Consider the following 23,158-nt stretch of genomic DNA (forward strand, 5'->3'; position numbering starts at 1 on the left):
AGAAGAACAAAACTGATTTCCCAGCAGAATCTATCTGCTCTGAAAGCTCCTTCCTCTCAAATGCAGACATGTTTTACTGATGCTGGGATGTTTTCATTAAGTTGAGCTGTTGTTGTAATTACAATTACAAGTTGAAGTGCTGTTCTGTATTTTTTGAGTTCTGTCACCTGAACTTGGACAAGCTCTGCTCTAACATCCTCTAACCACAGATTTTAATGTCCTTTTCTTTCTCTTTTGGTGATTGCTTTGTGGCTTTTAGTCAATTCAGACTCACTGTTTTTCAAGTTCAAGGAACTGTGTGTTCTCCATTCAGCAGACTAAGTTCAAATAGTGCTGCTGAACCATAGATTGTGTTTTACTGTTGTGAGTAAAGCAGCGTAGCTGAAAGCTGCTAGTGAACAGAGCTGTGTTGTTCCTCATCCTCCCTTGCCTGACCACTTTGCTATGTCATTTCTATCAAATCTAGTGACCTCTGGTTGGACAGTGACTCTGCAATTATCTAATGCAAAACTAAAAAAAATTTAATGACCTTTTGACCGAACCATCCTGTCCAATAGGTGGATAGTCTGTGGGTCTAATTTGAGAGGAGGAAGAAATGCACAACTGTCCTTTTTAGTGTTATGCCATCATAAATATGGAGAAATAACAATATAAAACTCAATGAAGATATTTTGCCACTTTCAATGACTCATTGAGGTGTCATTGAGAAATATGACTATCCATAACTCTCTAACTTTGTGAAGCATCCCTCTAACAGTGTCTTTCACATCCAAACTGCTGTCATTTTTGCCCAGGTGAAGAAGTCAACACCAGTGCTTGGTATGTGTGAATTACAAGCAAGCCCCTTCAGAAGAGTGAGATGTTACTGTTTCTCTATCTATACCTCACTATCCTGATTATTAAGAACCTGTTATTATTCCTTTTCTGGAGTCTAGCTGTACTGGTCACAATAGTTGAAGGAAAAATTCCTGTTATCCACAAGGGAGAGGCCCTTAAAGGACCCACAGCCACAGCTGATCTTTGAGTCATGTTAGTTTACACTTAGGTATATTTTTCCCAATATTTATTCAAAAACACAACAGACCTAATGTAAGAACAGACACAGAGGAAAATGCATTCCTACATCCTATATGGAGACCAGTTTAGAGAAGACAATCAGTGGAGTATTATTCCTAAACTCCAGTTGGTCACTGACCCTGACCTGTAGTTGTACTTGGGCCACTGGCTTAATAGCTGCCAAAGGACCTGTTCTCTGTGAATGCACATTGTCTGGATTGGAAGCTGTTGCACTTCACACTCTGACAATCATTGGCAACAAGATCTGTATTTTACTTACATGTCTCATTTACTTAAATGTATTTATTCCACATTTTCATTGTCTTCTCTCTCTTTTTTTTTTCTGTGGTGATCAGTGACTGATTGTTCTCAATTTGCTGTGTACCAGTCCTGAGTCTATAGGTAGTTTAGCTGTGCTTTTTCAGAACTCAAAAGTACTTAATTCTCTTTGCATGGGATTCACTTCCTATCTCTTCTTATTCTTGTCACCTTTCTCTGTGCATTTTAAGTTCTACAGTGCCTGTTTGAAACACTGAGCAAGAGAGAGAGGTGGTGCCATACCTGCCTACAATGCTCAAAGCTTATATGCTTGAGTTTATTCTGTGGCATAACAAATTTTTGTGTTTTTTTTCCTTTCCTTAATCAGTTGTAGCTTTGTGTTTGCCTGTTGAATATTTGTTGAGCACTGAGCTGACATTTTCAGAGAGCTGGCCACAGTGGTTCCCAAGAATTCTTCCCTGGGCTATAGCTAATGTAGACTAGTAACGTGTATGCGTAGTTAGGATTATGTTTTTCTGTTTACATTTATTTGCACCTACTGATGTTAAATTTCTTCTGCTGTTTTACCAACCAGCCACTTGCTGTCATGAGATTGACCTGCAGTATTTTGTACATATGACTGCTCTGAATAATTCTGTATAGACTGAACAATTTTCTTCTTAGTTTTCCACATCAGTTCTGGACACATTCCTTACTGCTTATCTCTGCTGGTGTGGCAGGGTTCATGGCACTCAGAAGAGTTCACCACTGACAAGGAGATGGCAGTTGCATGTTCTGTTTTGTGGCAGGGAGCTTTTGTGGAAGGTAACTAAAATGTCTTGCTGGAAAAGATGTTGATAGTGTGATAATATATACGCCTAATCAGGGGAATAGAGAATATAAAGGTTTTTGTTAGAAGTCATGGGTAGTTACGGTTCAGGTCACTGCTATATGAGAAGTGTGATAACATTAGCAGTTGCAGCTGTGCTGAGATTGACCAACATCACTCTTCTGAGTGCATTTTAGCCAGTGTTCTGTTCGGGAGTCCTTCCTTGGGTTCTGTTAACTCTGTTGAACAGACTGCAATCAGCAGAGGTACAGATACCATCTTGTGGACAGACATGTACAGCATAGAGACCTTTGGGATCTGAAATGCAACTGAAGTGTCTGCTTTGTGAAGCATCAGCTATAGTGTTTTGACAGTAATTCTATTACATTTGTTTTTTGAACAAATTTTCATTCCGCTTTCTTTCAAGAGGGATGTATTGTCTCTCATGACATGAAATACTTAGGTTTTATTTTGGTGAGAAACAGGGTTATGACAATCCTGATTCAATACTAGCAAACTGATAATGGCAAGTTCAGCTGGTGAGTTGATAGTTGTCAGTTGTACGCACATCACTGGTGAGATGCTAACATGTAAAGGAAAAGTTCCAGACGGCTAGGAAGATTTTTTCTTAATATTGCCATTTATCCTCTTTTTTTGTGGAATGCAAGTAATCTAAAAATATAACAAGTTGAATGAAAAAAAAAAAAAAAGTTAAAAAGTCATGGCTCTGGTATGTGGAAAACTGCTTTTCTTTTTTTCTTTTTTTTTTAATTATTTGTTTAAATATCCAAGGCTGCAGTGACAGCACTATAATTTCTGTTTTTAATGGGAAAAATATTAGAACTATGAGTGAAACATCTTTCATTCTTTGAAAGTCTGTCTGTTCTAGAAAAGGACCGCCAGTGAAGTAGTTAAATGATCTTTATATACCTGGACAATGCCAAATATACAGCTTCTTTGGAAACCCCAAAATGGAAAAAGTTGGACATTCTGTACCTGAACTTTAATCTGAAAGAGGTTGTCTGTGGTTTTGTACCATTTTCTGCTCATCAGCATTCAGTAACACTGCAGGATAGAGGAAAAGTACAGAAGCATACGGAAAAGATAAAAGGAGACTGGGAGCAGAAAAGATAAATGACTTTGCCGTCAGTGCAGTATAATGAAAATCAAATCAGTGCTTGGCAATGCACAATTGCCTGGTATGGCTAACCCCAGACAGTGTTTTAAATAAAGTACATGCCTTTTGTATTTTATTCTTGTATTTATATAGAGAAAAATTACTTTTTTATTAGTTGATTTCAGAGGAAATGGATGTCCTGATTCTGTAAAGTCCTAAGAATGAGTGTGACTTACATGTTTAGTGTCTCTTAAGTTACTGGCTTTGCCAGTAACAGCATTTTGTTGTTACTAAGGTGAAGTCTGTTTCAGCCACTCTTACATTGTTTAGGCAGGGTATAATAAGAATTCTGCATATAGGATACATTCATCCTAAAAGTGTAAAGGAATTTGTTTGATAATACATACAAAAGATATCTAGGAGTTAATGAGCTGCTAGGTTCTGTTTTAGTGTGCTCACCACTGCTCACAATCCTTGCTGACCTGGCAGGCGTTAGCTTGATAGGATTTTCCAGTGTGGCTCCTTTCTGTGTGGCTGAGCTGCTGTCTTCCACCAGCTCTGTCAACACTGTTGATAGTGATGACTGGAGGTGATGATTCCCAGTGGAGCCAGCTAACCACGCTCTGTGATTTTATACCTACCTATGTGTAGGTACTTTATTCTTGAATCCTGTACCTAATGATGATGTCTCAATAATCTTAAAGTCTGCAACCTTCTGTACTGAAAACAGTCTGTAATTGTTGTTATCTCCCTCCAGACTTCCTTTCAACTCCCTTATAGAAGTTATACTGCTAGACCATACCAGAGATGGACCTGAGCATGCAGGCAGCTGAACCTCTGGGTGGTGAAAGCAGATCTGCCACTCAGGGTTATAGATTGTAGTGTTGGCATCTACATGACCAAGTTTCACTGCAATTGAAAGTAGTAGTAGATGTAAAAAAAATATGTTTCACAAACTTACCAATTTCATTTTATCAAAAGAAATAATGAAAGTGCATTTTCTGTTTTATTTCCAAATAAAATGTTTGAAGTTATTATGCATTAGCACAGTGCTGTACTGTTTGTGGTAAACTAACAATGGAAACAGAATTCATTTTGGAATATGCCTACATTGGAATTAAAACACAAAAAGGAATCCACGACAACTCTGAAAGACTTCTGCAGACTTGCATTTTGTTCCCGATTGGGTCTGACAATGTATTTTTAATGAAGTCTTGAACATCTGCAAACTGTTTGCAAGCTGGAATTTTCTTCTTGAATTCCACAGCTGACTGTGGAATTGCAGACTCTGTAATCATGGATGCTGTGTCTCCACAGTACCTATTTGCAATATAGTAATATAATAATCATAATAATAGCAATAATGAAATCCCTTCCCTCCCAGTTAAAATTCAACATTCTGGATAGCATTTCATACTAGTGTAATATGCTATTGGCTGTTTATGATGATTCAAAATTACTGCAAATGGCCTCTAAACACCTTGTACAGCTGAAAATACATTTGTTTTCAGGGTTGTTCTTCTCCAGCTTCTTCATTTCAGTAAATGAATCTCGGAATCCACAAGTGTACGGGAATCTTCTGAACCAGAGCCCTTTTCCTTTTCAGATTAGATTACAATATACAAACCTATTGGGAACTCTGGTTTTGTGTCCACAGAAGGATCTTAATTTGTTGCTGACTCTTATCACAGGAGTTAAATGAGTCAGAAATTTTCACAAGGTGTTACTGTTTCAGCCATTTATTTACTTTCTAAATATTTGTGTTTATATTGATAGTTGTAAGTTTTAAGTCTGTAAATATGTTGATATGAATGCAGTGCAATGTGCAGCTAGGAAAGCTGATGTTAGATAAATTAGCAGGGCTAGGTAACATATCCACTAATGTCAGGTCTAGAAATACTACTAATTTAATTGGAGAGACTGTATAATTTTGATGATACTGTGTGATGTGCGACTAAATGCACTGCAGATCAACTCTTAAAACATTGCATTGTTCAATGTAGACAAACAAATCTGTATTTGCTTTCTTATCTCAGTTTTCTTCTGAAGCTGCAGCACCAAAATGGCAGGAGGTGCTGTCACATTTTGTCCTTACTGTGCTTACTGTCTTTCTTTATGTGATCTACCTTGTAATGTGGTCGATTTCCATAATTCCCAAACCTTCAGTGACCTAGGATTTGGAGGTTCTTTCAAAATATCTGCACTTTCCTGAGTGCGATGAAGATGCTTTGGTTTTTATGAACTCAGAGGCCACCACTTATTAAACTGGGTTTTTTTTTAACATTCATAGAGCTTTCAGGATGCCTGTTGCTCAAGAGTGTGAAAAGCCCTTAGCCATCTCAGAACAAATGACAGTAAAAATCAACATTCAAACAAGAGTCATTTCTCTGAGTCTTGAGTGTGCTTTGCAGACAGAATGTGCATCAGTGAAACTTGGGTCAGAGAAGATCATTGGAGTGGCCTTGGCTGCAGTTTAGAGGTCTGTGTTACAGTGTCCATATGCAGAAAATAATGGAGAAGAATGTGGAGAATGATGGCTGTTCAGCTGACTTACAGCTATTGCACTGCTCATACTTGACCCCATTCCTGTGCTGGTGTAAAATGAATGAAGCTCATCTGCTCTTTTTAGTGAGAGATGAGTAATTCTCAGTGGAGTACAGTGCAAGTACAAGCATGAGGATCTCTTAATGGGATCTAGAATGGAAAGTGGGATAGCATTGTCAGCAGAGCATCCTGTCCCAAGTCATTTGCTGTGTTGCAAGTCAAGATGTATTAGCTCAGACACGGCTCTGCCTCTGCCATACACGTGTCTCTGAGTGGTGCTGGATTGTAACACACAGCCGTGCTGCTGTGCCTGCCAGCTCCACTGTGCCATACTCTGCTGTTGAGAGGAGCTCTTCTCACAAGCAAGGTCAGTTGAAGTTGCAGAAGTTGCTCTCATCTCTTTGTGTCTTCTCCTTCAAAAGCTTACCATTTTAGGAGCTCACCACCTACAGGCCTGCAGTGATCTCGTGGTTAGGTTTGGTTTCTTCTTTTTGTGGGTGAATGAGACTCTTACATTTTGTTAAGGAAAAAACAAGAGGTGAAGTTTTCTAATAACTGTTTAACACAATCTGTGACTACTGACCTTTCTTATTTTATTCATGAGCAAGCTGGAAAATGGTAAAATGCAGTGTAAGTCAGGACACCTGTTTGGATTTGTAAATGTAATGCATGGAGGTGCATGGGCTGGGTAGTATTTGGGAGGCCCTGAAGTACAGCAGTTGAAGTTGGCTGTCTCACAGCCTTAATCCCTTGGGTTGGGTTAGTGAGATTGACTGGTCCTTGAACCAGGGAACATTTTAAGCTTTGTCCTTCCATTTAAGGAGTCAGTCAGTACTGTAAGCATGCAATCCAGCAGCAATACTTCTCCCTGGGATTTCTTTCTTATTCCCTCATCTTTTTTTCTCTCTTGCTTTACCTAATAGAAAATGGCAGCTTTGAACACTCTCATGGGAAAAGTATAGTAGATATTTTAGAGGCAGTAGCCTCGACTTGAGAGCTTTAGGGAAACTGGCAGCAGAGTGTTAGTCAATGATATTTATACAAATGCTTTTCATAGAAGCTTCTGGTAGCTGTTTCCTTCACTTCGTAGACTGATCTGAAGACTCTCAGATTTTTATTAGTTTAATTTTCTCAGCCTAGCTCCTTTAGTCTGCTTTTGTTCTTAATAGTCTTTTCACAGTGACAGTTCGTTTCTTATGGAAATGAAATTTTCAAGCTCAGGGATTCCAGCCTTCACTGATAATTTTGCATATATTAAGAGTACACGGGACAGATCTTGTCTTTCATTGTCCTGCCAACAACACTCAAACACCAGAAACTTTGGGGGAAAGGGCTGTTTGATGTGCTGTTCTGATATGTTAAACTGAGAGGAACCTTCCAAGGTCCTGTTTTTATCATTTCCACTGCTTTTATCCTCTGGAAGCTTCCAAAAAATTTTGCGTTTTTGGTGTCTACTTGCTGAAGTGCATAAATGCTGTTGTTGCCCATGCACTGTTGATATTGCCACAGTAATTGCTCTTAATTATTGTTAACCTGGAGATCCTTCAGTTGTAGATACAGTTTATGCTGTGGGTAGAGATAGGACAAGAGCAAATAAAGGCTGCCATTTTAAAGGTTTGCCTTGCACTTTGCAGTCAGGGTATGTCTCATGAGAGGGAATGCTATCTTAGACTCTAAGAAAGTGTTAAAAAGAGAGAGACTAATGAAGCTGTTATATTGATGAGAATGTCAGCTGGAAGCTAAGCAAGGGAATAGCTTTTTCATCAGCTAGAAAAAAGAGAAGGAGGGACTGTTCAAACAACAGTGATCTGCTCTACTGTCAGCAAGAAACACATTTGTGCAGTCCCTTTTATTATGCTAGGAACTGAGGTAATGATGGTGGTAAAAACGTTTTTGTATTTCTATTTCCCTAGCTGACATGCTATTTAAGACGTAAACCTTTAGTGCAAGTTCAGTTTTGCCTGCAATATGATCACTGTGCTTGATATGATCACAGGTGTCAGAAAATTGCATCTTCCTATAATCCATTGGACCATGTTGTTGCTTTGTGCTAGTTAGCTGCCTGGGAAAGGAATTGCCTTGACTTTTTTGTAAGAATGGGTTTCTTTTTATAATTGATTCTGTCTTAAACACTTTATTTTAATCTAATGCTAATCAGCACATTGATGTGAATGAGGAGGCCAGCTCTCAGCAAATTGTTTTGTTTTAGGACACTTGTATGATAGTCATCCAGACCTAATTTAATGTCAGCTGCTTAGCTCATTGGCTGGCTGTTTGGATGTAAACCAGATGTGGTGTTTGAGTTGTGACTGATGAGAAAGCCTTAGCAAATTCACCTTTTCCATAGGCATGCAGAGGACACTGCTGATTAACTCACATCTTCCTGATAGGAAATATGTCCTGAGTAGTGCGAGTTTTAAGGTGAGGAAAGTAATTTGAATGATAAAATGTGCAAAAATACTTTTTCATAATCATCTGAGCATTTCGTATATTAAAAGGGATTTGATTAATAACTCTGCAGTTAGACATTTTACAGTATTTTGATTTAAGCAATTCACAGGTTACATTAATGTGTATTTTTTAGACTAAAACCAGCATACTTCAGAGCCATCATATTTACTTGCTTTAGTTCGTACATGTCAGAGTACTTAAATTTTTCAGCTTCTTCTGTCTTAAGGTGCAGAAACTTCACTTTGGTACTTACCTGTGTCTCCTGGCTTGTGGTCAGGTGGTGAATCAGTTTGCTTCCTGGTTGTCACCTTGATCTTTCTCAGATGGGAGTCCTGACACAGGAATAGTGTTCTAATCGATTCAGCCCTCTTTTTGTTTTCTCTATTTATAATTGTAATTTACCTTTGGAGTTGTTTTTCTCTTTTGGTTTTCATGTTTTACACTGAGATTGGTGTTCTCAGAAGAGGGCTGAAATCCTTCCAGTTGGAGATGTTAGTCATACATAACTACCTCTCCCCTAATTTGCCCATGGTTTTATCAGAGGCTATTTGAGCAAAAATGTTTGAATATTATTAGTGTGTTTAGGTATTTTTTGTTTTATTTTTATATTGTTCTGTCAATTTGGAGATTGAAAAAAAAAAAAGATTTGTCAAATTAGTTGAGAGTGAGAACCAGAGCTCTTAATTAAGCTTTTTAGTGGATTTTAGTGTGTGTTCATACAAAAAGATTTCTTGATTCCCTGTTTCATGGTTTATAGTTTTTTATTCTCACTTGCCTAATTGCTTGTCTCTTTGCTCCTTTTAGCCTGAATGAGCTCTTACTGTTATTATGGTTGTTAGTCTTATTGGTGTAACCTGTTTTTGGTTGTGTTATGGCTTTTCTACCAGTCAGAGCACAAAATTTCCCATGTGCATATTTTTCTCCCTCTTAAGTGCTAGGTATAATTTTTCACAAAATCTCTTTTTGCCCAATCCAGCACAGTGCAGAATTGTCTACAAAGTGCTGTATTTTCCTCAATGCCAACAAGTTCTAAAGGATACTTTAAAATTTAGCACCTTACAGCTCTAATCTGTTTACCTTGCAAACAGTTTTTCTATTAAGTTTACATGTAGCTCACAAGATCCCTTGCTGTGTTCCTCTTGCTTAGTGCTGTTGTTATGAAGCGATGGATTCAGTAAATGCTCTTGAGTTCACAGGGGAGCTGTACTTCTGCTGCTTTTCTTTTCTTGGGATTGTGTTTTGTTAGTGGTTCCCTTTATTTATCACAGTTTATTTTTATTTTTTTTCCCTAATCCTGATCAAGATTACTGCAAACATGTGATGAGTAGGGTGAAACGTATATCTACCAGACCTGGATTTCCACTATGGTTGTGCAGAATTTATGTGGAGCAGGAGAGTACTGACATGCCCTGGCACTCATCTTTGATTTTTCATGTACAGTTTGTCTCTATCTTCTCCCAGCTGTTTCTGTTATGCTCTGGACAGGTATATCACTTTACTTTTGTAGGGCACCCCCATGCTGACATCTCTTAAAGTAATTACTTTTAAGTGAATAATAAAGTAACCTTTGCCTTTAAACAAACCTAAATAAGTCTCAGTATGGTAGCCACTGTACAAAAGGTGTTAGGGGACTGGGATGGTTACTCTTAGACATGAGTTAATGTGGGGAACTTCAGTGTTCAGAATGCTTCTAAGTGAAGCAATTTCAGGGATACAGGTCTGCAGTTTGGAATGAAGTTTAGGTTTGGTTTTTGAAAAAGTATGTTGTGACTGAGGAACCTAAAAACAGGATTGAATTTTTTTTTTTTTAATATTTGTGATGGAAAAGGTGTTAATTTTTTAGGAAATATTTTTTGGGAATGGTAATTTGTTGATTTACGATGAAAAAATGATTCATCAGTTTGGGGAAGTGATATTCAAGTTCTATTCCTGTCTCCTTTTTTAGATATTCTTCCTGTTGTTACACTCATCTTTCTGTCACTTTCATTTATAAAGTGAAGATGATAACAATTCATTTTCCCCATGTTTTGCCTGTTAGTCTTTAGGCAGAAAGATTGACAATAACAAACATCTCTTACTTCTATTTATGTAGTTGACTAAGCACAGGGGGATTGTGCTGTCATATTGACAGTCTCTAGGCAATTCCAAAATATAAATAAGCAGTTACGGTGTTTTCACGTTGTAATTTCAAATGGAATTACTCGAAGGTAACATCTGTGTGCTTATGACAAAGCAGTCTCTAGCCAGGTGAAATTTGGTATGCTATAGGGCTGCTGAACATTGTAGGCTACTTGTTAGCACTTCCTTTAAACTTGTGTACTTCTTAAACTCTTCTTTTTTTTAACCAAGAGTAGATGCAATATTATTTGTGATATGAATGCTTTGATTATAAAATAGGAAATAAATAGTACTTCAAAGAAGAGAATTCAATCCAATCCCAGGCCAAGCAAAGGAAATCAAAATTAGTGTTAATCATTGGGATACGTCTACTGTGGATACCTTTTTCAGGAGGAAGAAGCCATTCTCATATCATCTGACCACTGGGATACAGAACTTTTATGTGTAGTAGGTAAAAAGTGTAAATCTTTGTGCTTTGTTTCTTGAAGCTATGTTGATTTTCCACCATAAAGGACTGAAGAACCTTTAACCACTCTGAATCTCCACAATTTAGACACTGAATTCTTTGCAATAGCACTTTAGAAAAACTTGAACCTTGCTCTTAGATTGGAGTTCTGTAGTAACTCAGATTTACCTGTTACCAGTCTTTAATGGTCCCCTCTTCTCTCCAGAAATGTTTTCTCATGCTGTTTCTAGCACTGAACTCATGGTGGCCAGGTGAGGAAGCTGGGCTACCTGGACACTACCCACCTGGCATAGTTAGTAGCATCTCATCTGGCTGGCCTGTTGCTGTGAGAGGAGATGAACTCCAGTGCTGATGTAACAGAAGAGTTGAGCCCAAATGACTGAGTATGTGGTGGTGAGATTGTGGCAGTCTTAGTTGGCTGAAATGGTGTCTGTAATTACATTTGTTCTACATTAGTTGTTAACATGTTCACTTTCTGTCCCTGAGCCATTTCAACAAGATGATAGAGATTCTAAGTGCTCTAAATTAATCTTTATGGCACTGTGGTCAGTGACATAGCCTGTATTTTATTGTATGCCAGCTGAGCACTGGTTGGATTTATATGTGAGTGCAGCTCATTAACTTTCCAAAGTATTTTATGATCTCAAGTTAGAAATTGCAGCATGTCTGCATGACAGTTTTGCCTCCTAGTAGAATATATTGTTGCACCTTTGGCTGGAGCAGTTGCATTTGTTTTGGTTCCAATAAAGAATTGATGAGGCAACGAGATGCTTGTCCCATGCATTCATGTTTATTTAGAAAACGGCTGCACAAAACTATTCCCCCTCTTTCACAACACTGAAAATGCATGTCAGGCTTTTTGCTTAATTTTCCTCATTTGCCCACTGTCACCTGAAACTCCAGAAGTTTCTCTCACTTCTTTCTCCTTCAGGGTCATGCTACAAGTTTTTGTCCAGGAATATCAATGATTTCTGTTTAAAGCCTCTTTCCCTTGCCCTGCAACAATGTTCAGGCACCCCAATGTTTATATTTAGTTTCCTGAGACATCTCTCTACCACTGTAATTCACTCAGTGACCATTTCATTCATATACACTTTATTTTTAGTGATGGCTTCTCTTAAGTGGTCTATTAAATGAGTCTTGAATGAGGATTCCAAGATGATGTTTGCTTCCTATAAAAAAAGAGTTCCATCCACTATCTAGCAAAGGTATTTACTAAGAAAGTATCAGGTTATTGAATGCTCATTGGTTTCAGCTAACTCTGAGAAAATTCCTCAAATCCTTAAACATGTTTTGTTTTATTTATATTCAAAAAAGGCTCAGTACAGTGCTGTGTGTGACTGCTCAGTTTGGAGTAAAATCATCTTTTATAGGTGAGCTGTTCCTTCGGTATTCAGTAAGCACATTTCATTATCATACAGTCTTTTTTGAGTATTGCCCATGATGAATAATGAATAGGAGATTGAAACATGGCATTCTTCTGTAATTTCTTCCCATTATCACATCTAACTATGTTCACTACAGCAGAATTGATATTTCAGTACAGCTACATCTCTCTCCCCTTTACTTACCAATATTGTAAAATTTATTGCATTTGCACCATGCAGAACTTGTGCAGATAAGTGCACATGTGAAACAATTCATACACATTCTTAGTGGATCCTGGCCTGTAGCTTGTTTGTGTGTGAACTGTTATTTATTTTGAATTTTTCACATTTAAAAAGCCATTTGAAATGCAATGTCTTGGTTGTAGAAGTGATCGAGGGAATTCACAGCCGAGGCTGTTGGATCCAGACATATGTTTGCTATACTAAATGTGTGATGTAACCATATCTTTATCTCTGTAACAACAGTAAAAGCAAAACTTGTGCCTAAAATAGTCAGTGAGCAAAATAATGATAAAAGATGTCAGATTATCAAGTAAATTGAAGCATTAAAGTATAGAGGCAGTGCATGTTTTTTATCTGGGAGTGTTGCTGCTGAAGTCTGCAGATGAAATAAAGAGCGAAACACAATTTAGTCCCCCTTTATAAAATTTGTAAGTCTGCTGCTCTGTTGAAATGTTAGGGCTTTCTGTAACTATAACATGTAAAGGTATATTTGAGGTTAAGCATGTAATTAAAATTAAGCTAACATATAAGCCCTTTCTGAACTGAGATTTTAAAATCATTTTAAGATTTCAGATGTACCAGTGCTGGGCTGAGCCTGTAGGTATAGTCACACAGAGAACTGGAGCTTGTCTGGAGGGCCATCCCAAGAACAATGCTTTATGTGGAGTCTGCTGGCTTTGTGGAAGGAATTAAAGAACAGACATTATTCCCAGGATGGCTTTGCTGACACCAGTTGATGAGCAGAAACATCTGTTTCATAATGTGAAAGCACTCCAAGCTGCTTTAAAACACCTGACAAAGTTACTTTTAATTCTGTGTGAAGTAGGTGGGAGGGATAACTATCCTTAATTGTGAAGTGGATTCCTGTGTTGATACAAGATTACCTAATCCATGCTTGCCTGAGAAAACAAGATTTATGGTTGTCACCAGACTGAGCTCAGTTTCCATGCCCTCTGTCTGTTCAGACTTAAGTGCATGTAGCAAAATGGATCAAAGACAGGAGAAAGGAGAAGGGGACTCCTAGACATTAGCAAAACAGGTACCTGCCGGCCTTGGAATATTAGCAATGTTTACTTGGAGAGATGCTGTAATAGCGGGAAATTAAATGAGGGCAAGGCTCATGTCTCTTTTGGTTCCACATGCCTATGTGATGTGACAGCATTCAGGGATGGAAAAAGGCTCTCCATCCATGTGGGTACCTTTGGGAGTGGTTTTGTGTGGTGAGATGGTTGGCAGTGTCTGTGATATCAGATTGTGTCATCCAAGGGTCGGGATTATATAAGCCCCTTTTTCCCTCAAAGCTGACCTTGTTGTACCTGATTCTATGACAGAAATACACAATGGTTACCACTGTGTAAATCCTGCATCAGGCTGCTTTCAAGATTTATTTTCTTTACAGCACATGAGATAGAAACATGAGATCCAGTCCTGCTTCTCATGATCTGAACTATCAGTACAACTCTATCGATGACCAAAGCACAGCTCTTTATTTAAAGGAGTGTTTTTTGGTTTTGGTTTTGGTTTTTTTGTTTTGTTTTGTTTTTTTTTTTTTTTGCTGTGCAGCTAATAGCGTAGGCTGCTTGAGTGGTGATCTAAAAACATGGACTGTACACATGGCAGGTGCTGTTAGTGAAGGGTGCCTTGGTACAAGTGTCCTTAGCCCAGAGGCTAGACCAGCAGTGATCTTTTACAGATCACTTTAACAATCCAAGTGATAGATTTAGACTAAAATTTACAATGTCTCCAGAATGTCTGAAAGCCCCTGTAGTTAACAGGAGTCATTCAGCTGAAGTCAGAGGATGTTGTTTTAGGCCTTTAGAGCCTGATGATGCATCTGCTTTCAGAAGCCTTTACTTGCTTAAATAGAGGGCCACTTTATTTCCTTGGAGCAAGATTTTTCATCCAGTGAGCTGTGATTCCTCCCCCAGGGCTTAGGGGAAGACAGTGATGGCAATTAAAGTGGTCTTAAGACATGGAAAGGATGGCTAAACATTTAAAGAAAAGATGCCTTGCAGAATGAATGCAGATTATTATAGAGGATTATTGTGATCAGTAAACTTTACTATAACAGTAAGTATACAAATGTCATGATATGAAGCAAGGTGATGCTCCCCTAAAAACATAACACCCCTGCAAGAACAAAGGTTTTAGAGGGGCGGCACACATGAAATAGAAGGTGATATAGAGAATAGTGTCTTCAAAAGCAGGCTTCAAATGTAGAAGTGCATATTTAATTCTAAAGTAAGAGGTGGGCTCTGGTGTATGCCATGCTTCAGGCATGAAAACTTCTTACTGTAACATCCTGATTTCTGCTTGGTTGTCAAGTTCCTTAATTCCCTGGGAAAGCAGGTTGGCAGGCTTGTGGCAGAGGTTTTTAGTATCTTCTACTGCCAGAGGAAGAACACTGTGCATTTCTCTCTGGTCTTCCTTTATCTTTAGTAAATTCCTGTAGGGCAGAAGGTTGGACCAGAGTCTTTTTGCAATTAGACATGTAAATAATGGATTTTTCTTTTTTGTTGCTGTGATCAAAATGTTGAATGTATTCCATATTCTTGCTACCTGCAAAACTGTACAAACCCTTTGGTTTGACCCAAAGTATTTCACATAATGTGAAAAAAATACTTCAGGTTTTTCCTTAATATTCTTCATCTGTTTAATCCTCCTCTCCTTTTCACTTATATTTTAATTAAAAAAAAAAAAAAAAAAAGAAGAGAAAAGTAGTCATTTTAAAATTTCAAAATAGATCAGTTCTACTTCTTTTGAATCTGTTCCTCTGTTTTTTATGTGGTGAAATTATTGCTAGTTTTTGGTACAATGGAAACAATTTTGTGAACATACTGTTCTCTAGAAATTAAGGTGTGTATTGCTGTCTAGAGTTGTACTTTTCAGAATTTTACCCATTGTACCTTGTACATACTTACTAATTCACATTTTTGAAGCACTCTGAAATAATAAGACAAGAAAATCTCTTTTCTTTTCAAGTGCTAGCTTTCTTTTTGATGGATAATTTTTACCTGCTGTAGATAGGAAAATTTTCTTATGTTCTGTAGTTAATAACCTTCAGTTAGATGAGATTTGTTTTAAGTATGTTGCACATTTCTTAGCATATATCATGACTCTCTGTGGGAAACAGCTCTTACTTAGCAGCCACATTTATCTGTGCTGGCAACCTGGTATTACAAATATTTTTAAAATTTCTTTGACTTATTTTATGTAGCAAATGCTGAAATACTAAAGGAGACTAGAGAAAATGTTGCAGTATTTACAAATTGTTTGTAAAAGTATGCTGTTTTATACAGCAAATACTTTAGACTAACTATAAAGGAGTAGGCTGTTGATCACTTATAACAAATACATGGAATTCATACAAGTTTCAGGAGTATTTAGTATTTTTTCTGATGATGCTGCCAAAATAATCCCAAGAATTTGAGTAAGGTTACTAACACTTGGTAGTGGTTACAATGTAGATATAAAGAAGCTAAGAAAAACCCCCAGGATTTAGGTTAACTGTGTGAGCCTTGTTGTATTCATAGGTATTATTACAGTGTCATTACAAATATGATTCCTCATGACATTTTTCTGATATTTTTCCACTGAGAAACACAGGGAACTATACTGCATCAGAACACCAGCAGTGTGCTGTTAATATACCTGTAGTCCAAACAGAACCTACTTCATTAATTCCCAGATACGGAAGATGCTTGGTTGTTAACTGGTCATAAGGATGAATGCCTGCTTGGAATTCCCACCCTGCCTCTGCTTCCAGAGTTGCTGTGGGATGCCAAGTAAATCACATAAACTGACAGAGTCTCATTTAGTCATTAATCATATATTACTGATTTAGTGAATGCCCAAACTAAGGCACCTGTGGCCAAAACTTCTATAAAGTGTTCACCACTGCAGTAAAATGCAGTGGGAACAGTGCTTTAAGTGTGTGCAATAAAGCTGTTAAATAGACTTGACATTGAGAGGTGTCGAGATAGGCACCCAGAATTACTCTTAGTCTCTCTTTGGTCTCCACTTTCTTACATGAAAATAATAGTCTAACCTAATCTTGTGAAGATTATGAAGAAAAGCACTAACAGTATTTGCAGGGCAATAGGTGCCAGTGCAGTGAATGATGAATTATGCACTTAGGTTAGAAACCTGGTTGTCTTTTGTGGGAGAACATGTACTGCTTTTAGTTATATATTTAGGCCTGACCCTGCAGAAAACTCTGTTTTTTCTCTTATTTAAATTACTGTAAAATCAAGTTCTTAGTACAGTGATCAAACACTAAAGTATATAATAATTGGGCATTATTGTTCAGTCCAATGCAGTTTTAAAGTAACACTACCTACCTGGCTTTTGAAATGAAAGTAGTGAACAAATTATTCTAAACAAGTCTCCTGTCTTAATCATGATTCTGTTTTATTTATTTAAGTTTCTCTTTGGAGCAGAATGCAAAAACTTTATTACTTTTCACTGAGAATCTTCTTATAAACTAAGGAAATATATAGTCCCCATTTGATGGATTTGGAAGTAAGATACAGTCAAAATAAACATATTAAAAAACATCAGCGTGTGAAAGTGTGGGGCTTCAGTTTCAAACTTAGAGGTGCCGGCCTTTAGACTGAACTCTGGACCAAGCTCCTCATGTTGTGAATGGCACCTCAGAATGTGTCACCCAAAGCAGCCAGCCAGGTTGGCAGAGTGTCCCAGACTGTCCCTTGCTGTAGCCCTCTGCTAACCAAGAGGGAATGTCTGAGCCCGGGGTAGGTCTGGAATGGTGTGTCTAAGGTTCTCCATGCATTTCATGCTGGGTGAACGGCAGATGCAAGACCAAGTGTTCGAAGATGGTTGATTGCTTTGACAATATCTCTTGCCTCAAAGCCCCTGAGAGACCTGGGCAGAGGCATGGGTAGTTTCTGAATTGTTCAGCTTAGGGGTGACCTTGGTGTGAGCCATGGAGGCCTGGCAGTCCAGAGCTGTTCTGGGCAGGCAGAGAGGTACACAGGGAAACTTTACAGGCAAAATAAAACTACATTCAGTGTTAGGCAGGAGACAAATTAGAGTTTGCAGCATCGCAGCTTTCATACCTTGGCTCCATCTCAGGCACCATTGAATGCCTTTTCTGCATTTGCCAAGAGACATTCATTTTAGTGCAATAAGTTGAACCTTGATTTTTCTTCTCTCTGCCTATTATTTTCTTCCCTTCTGTTGTCCTCTTTCTTATTGTGGACAGATTTGGCCACTGTCAAATTGAATGATTTTCTTGCATATTTGGTTGACTGACTTTTTTTCCCTAATTTGCTGATACAGTCAACTGTGCCAGTAAAGCAATTATGCAAAATTGTGTATAAAGGTTTAATGATACAAAACAGTGTTCATCACAAATCTAATTGTAATTCTTAACATCCTTCCATACACTCTGTGGTTAATACCTATTTTTTTAAAACCTGTATTTAGTTCAGTAGATAAGGGGATGTTTAATGTACATGTCACTGTTAACTTTGAAAGGGAGCAATAAATAAAAATAGTGATTTGGAAGAGTTCAGATAATGATCTGTGTGCTTTCAGATAGGGATTATTAACTGAACTTGTTCAGGAAAAGAGCAGTGAAGCAATACTTGGTAATACTTTCACTCATGCCAAAAATCCCATTGGCTTTTCTTAATCCAGAATATAGAGCATTTAGAAACATTCCAAAGCCGATATTTCTCCTTCATGATTGCGTTGATATTTTCTGATTTCTGCACTACTGCTTTCCTCAGAACCCTGTCTGGGATTTAATCCTACCACAGAAAGTACTGGCGAGTCAGATATTATTATTAGGATTGACATTTAGTAGAGTCCCATTTACGTCAGGTCATTATGTACTGCGGGGAGAGACCTTCTGCCACAGTCACTAGAGACAAAGCGCACGCTGCTTCCATCAGGCGGGGTATGAGGAGGGAGAACAAAAAATTGTTCCCCTTTCTGTCCCTTTCTTGATAAGCAGTTCTAGGCTCTGTGTCACCTTTGCACAAAGGAAATGCTCCAGACTGTAAGGACAGGGAAGAGGTAACAACCTTGCAGTGCTTTCTGCTACCTCAGGGCCACACTTGGATGCTGAAGTGTGAAGGTGAGTTCTGTTCACTTGGGTCACTCCAGCTATTGAAATGTGTGAGCTGTGTTATACTGAACAGAGCAGTCTGTAGCTTATATAAACAGCTTTAATTTACTGCTTTCTGAAAACAGAGGCCTGAAGCAGTCAAGGAGGTTTCAGGAATGTTAATTGTTTGTGTACATGAATGAGCTTAGAAATAGTAGTTTTTGCAGTCTTCCCATAGCTCATAAAGGGTAACGGTGTCACTGCTGGAGAAAAGAAAAGAGAATGATTATTTTTTTTCTTCACAGTCTACTAATATTTTCAGGGCTTGATATAATGTGCCTTTAACAAACCATGAACTTCTCTCCTACTGAGTCACTGCATCCTGCCTACATTCAGTGTAGGCAGAGAACCATTATACTAATCCACTCTTCCATCATATCTCTAGCAAACACATGTATTTTCTTCGAATATTTAGTTTGATACAAGGAGTGCAAAATTTTTATTTGGCAACACAAATAAGTAGGAGATTGTGACTTCTGAACTTTGAAACATTAATTGTGGGAGTTCTGGTTTTCAATTATTATATGATTTGACAAATGTATGACAACGATATTTGGCTTTAAGGGAATGATCCTGCCACCTCACAGCAACCTTAGAGTAATTCATTGACATCTGCAGGTAGGATAGGTTTAAAAGGCAGATGCTGAAATTGGACTTTTGCTTTGTTTTTTGACAGGTACGGTTATATGCAAGGCCTGATGCAATCCGAAGAGGATCGGGGGACTATGCTCTAAATATTACAAGGAGACTCATTGAGTTTTATGAGGATTATTTTAAAGTGCCCTATTCCCTGCCAAAATTAGGTAAGATTTCCCAAAGAATGTGAAGTAAACCCAGGAATGAGAGATTAAGGCAGCTGTTTTAAAGAAATGTAATGTATTTGATTTCAAGTTAAATGTTTGGGTTAATTTAGGAGGATCAGTAAGCAAGAAATTTTTCCTTGTAGAGGAAGGGAAGCCAAACTATGCTTTCTCCAACCTGGAACTGAAAGGAGCGGGAAGCAGTCAGTACTTAGATTTGTTAGACAATGGGTAGAGAGCCTGAGAACTTTCACTGGTAAGAGGGCTGGGTTTTTCTTTGGTTTTTTTTTTGATGTCTGTTTTGGTCCTTAACTCCTATGAGATAGCCACTGGAAGGTGTTTATTCTGTAATACTTGTACCTTGCTGTCTCAACCTTAAATGGGGAACAGAAGTGAAAATATTTGTGGAAACCTGTAGCAGTGCAGGACTGTGGGCTAGTTTTTTCTTTTTTTTTTTTTTTTTATGGCTCATAGGGCTTATTAATGATGATTAGTAGACAAGCTTATTGTCTTGTTGTTTATTGAAAAATATTGTTGTGAGTTTGTTTTACTGTGACCTAAATGTAAACCCCATAAATGTCTATTATTTTTTAAAAACAGTTTCTTCTCATCTTCCCTTTCACCACAATCAGTTGATCTCCTACTCATTTAAATAGTTCCCACAGTATTATTATGCCTTCCCTCCTTTGGAGCACGTTTGATAAAGATTCAGAAAAACCTGTTGCTCAGCAGCAGGAGGACAGCATGTATTTGACCAGAAGTGTTGGAGTTGGAACCACAGGTGATCCTCCCAGGAAGTCAGGTTTTATTTCATTAAATCCCTTGCCTGCTTAGGACGTTTGTTGGACTTAGAGCTAATGGTGTCAGAGACAGATAATGTAATTGATGTTTCTAGATGAGGGTATTGCATGAGTATTTCTATAAGTATGTTGTGGCATTTATTTCTTGGTGTCTTTTAATAACAGGTTATAGGTAGTGTTCTCCTAGAGAAATATGCAGACGGCATATTTAAGAGAAATGAACATGTGTGTACTTTCATGTATGTCTTCAAGTGTGTTAATAATGTTTTGTAAAGGAAGTTCTAGGCTTACAGGGGCCAAAAATTTAGAGGTGAAAAAATAATCAAGGACTTGTTGAATAGAAAAGAGGAACACGGAACAGTTTTGGTTGAAAGGGATCTTAAAGATCATCTAAACATCATTATTTCAGGTAGTTTATTGAAAATGTCAGCTGGCAGCAGTGGTAGTAACTGTATCTGCTTCAGAGTATCTTTCAAAATTGTAACATGGTCTTTAAACCCAACGTGCTATATCCATTGTCATTGTGCTGTGCTTTTAATAAAAAGTCATTGTAAGTGAATATATTCCCGTTTGTATCTTTTTGGAACAGAACAGGAGGAATAGTAGCAAGTAAAGCTGTACTTTTTCATCAAATATTTGCAGTAAAATTGTTAATAGGAAATACTGCATGAAGACTTTAGCCATTCAGTAGTGATACTACGAAAATAATTACTATAGAGGATAATTTTTTATAATATAGTAAGGTTGTATTTATTTAACATAAACATAGGAAAAAAATTTCTAAACTCAGTGCTGTAAATATTTTAAAAAATTTATTTGCAGATTGGTACAGGTATATTTGTTTTAGTTCGTCAAAACACTGATTGCTATGTTTAAGCATATGCTGGTGTCTTTAACCTGAAAGAACACAGAATTTTTATTTTTGTTTTAAACTTGAAAAAGAATTCATAGGTTAGAAGGTTAGGGACAGTAGTCTGATGAGTGAATAGAAGGACTAAAATTGGTAAAAATCTGTCTGTGATAAGGATTTGTCTGTAGTATTGAAGAGTTTCCTAAATGAAAATACAAAACAGCACTAGTGATAGCAGTGAAAAAAGCATGTGCATCAAGTAGATGTGTGGATCCTGAAAATGCGCCTGGGCTCTCCAAAAGCTTAGCACTCACCTGATTTACTGCTGTCAGCACTGCAAAGGATTGAGTACTTTATTAAGGTTTTAAGCAAAATGAGCATGTTTTCCTTGGCGGGGCATTTCAGAAGTTTTTAATTTCACTTCTAAGTGTGAAGGTGGGAGTGAAAAATGAAGAATGTACTTTGGAAAGCTTTTTAATGTCAACAGTTTTATAGAAAATGTTCTCTTTCAAACATAGTTTTTTTTTGAAAAAAATTATTTTGTGTACTTTGCAGTTCTAGCAAGAAGAAACTTAACCAAATGTGATTATTTTGGTTGAAAGCACAATTTATGTTTACAAAATAATTTTGTTGAAATACTGACCAGTTGACTATGGAGGTGCTGTACCAGCTATTGAGTGAGACAATTTTAATGTCACTGGAGTCTGTAGGGCTGTCTGTGTGAGTCGGAGCTACAGATGATTCTCCCTGGATGAGGGACCTGCCAGCTTTGTCAGAGCGCTTTGTCATTTATGTGGTCATCCATTTGAGCTCTCTGTATGGTAGGAGTATCTGAGGACATTTAGGCTCTTTAGATGTGTTGCTGTATCAGAAAGATCTGTGTTCATTTGTTCACTTCTGAGTCATTGAGGTCCATTTCCAAGGCATTTGAAAGTAGTGCTCCTTACTTGTGTTTATAGTACATCAGCCAGTGTTCTCTACAAGAACCAATTCCTCCTGTTGCTCATGACTGCCTGACTGGTGCTGACCAGGCTTTCTTGCTGTGTTTACATGCAGTCAGGTGGCTGTGGCTTTTTTTCACATCTGTACTGTGTTCTGAATGCACTGGAGAAGTAGATTTGTTTTCCAATTGATGTGAATTCTAGTAATGAATTTGAATTGGGAATTTCTCTAACTGGAATTAACAATTTCCACAGTTAAAAGTTCTACTTAGTATGTAGGTCTCTGCATTTTTTTCCTACATCATACTCTGAATTGGAAGGTGTTTGTGTAAGGTTTCAAACCAATAATTTTTATATGAATTTTATTTATGAAAAATAAATCATGTATTTTTAAAAAAACCTAGATTTTTCCAAGACTTTAATACTATCATTGCAAACATTAGTTAAAGTGATGGGTAGATTAACTATTGAATTTTATTTTATCTAAAAAGGTATACAGAAAGGTTTTTAATTGTGGCTAGTGAATACAAAATATTTCTGTATTTATATCACATAGTTACTTTTAATCCTGTTTGCACTGCACAAAAAACTGCTTTCTATGCATTGAGCTTTTTCTTATGAGGGTCTTAGAGACTGCAAAGGTCTTGAATTTTTCCCCCTGAAGCCCTGGCCAGTTGCTGTTTTGAAGTGCATGGAGCTTAAAAATTTAAAAAGGACAAAAAACAAACAGAAAACCACCTTAAAAGAGTCTTCAAAGTAGGAATATGGGGAATGAAAAGGTAATCAAACCCTCTTGCTATGTGGACAGCTGTGATTCTTTAGTTGTAAATGATTTGAGGTGGAGGGGCTTTTCCAACCAAGACTCCACGGCATGTGGGGTCAGGTGAGAGTGGAGTGGCAGAATCCCCTCCCTCACCCTGCTGGTCAAACTGCTTGTGATACAGCCCAGATTGGCTCATGTCCAGCCTCTCCTCCACCAACACCTCCAAGTGAAGTAGATTTTCAGACTTCTTGAAGTCCTTTTCTGTAGATTTGCTATAGTATACTTTGGAGTTTCATCTGATATATTTTATGTGGTTATTGTTTGTGGAGTGTTTTTCCTTTACAGGTATGGATGGGGTACTAATTACCTGCTTCATGCAAAATTTTTACGGTTTTGTTTTCATTATGCTGCATTAAACACTT

At 37.6% G+C, this 23,158-nt stretch overlaps 1 protein-coding gene across 1 annotated transcript in view; it reads left to right on the top strand.

Moving 5' to 3' along the window:
• TRHDE (thyrotropin releasing hormone degrading enzyme) overlaps window positions 1-23,158 on the top strand; it is a 211,945-nt gene that overhangs the window by 18,569 nt on the left and 170,218 nt on the right. Inside the window, exon 3 of the mRNA XM_015628042.3 lies at window positions 19,259-19,385. Coding sequence (XP_015483528.1) covers window positions 19,259-19,385 — 127 coding nt within the window. The remainder of the gene's footprint in view (window positions 1-19,258; window positions 19,386-23,158) is intronic.

This window comes from Parus major, chromosome 1A (assembly GCF_001522545.3).
Source record: "Parus major isolate Abel chromosome 1A, Parus_major1.1, whole genome shotgun sequence".
NCBI classification, from domain to species: domain Eukaryota; kingdom Metazoa; phylum Chordata; class Aves; order Passeriformes; family Paridae; genus Parus; species Parus major.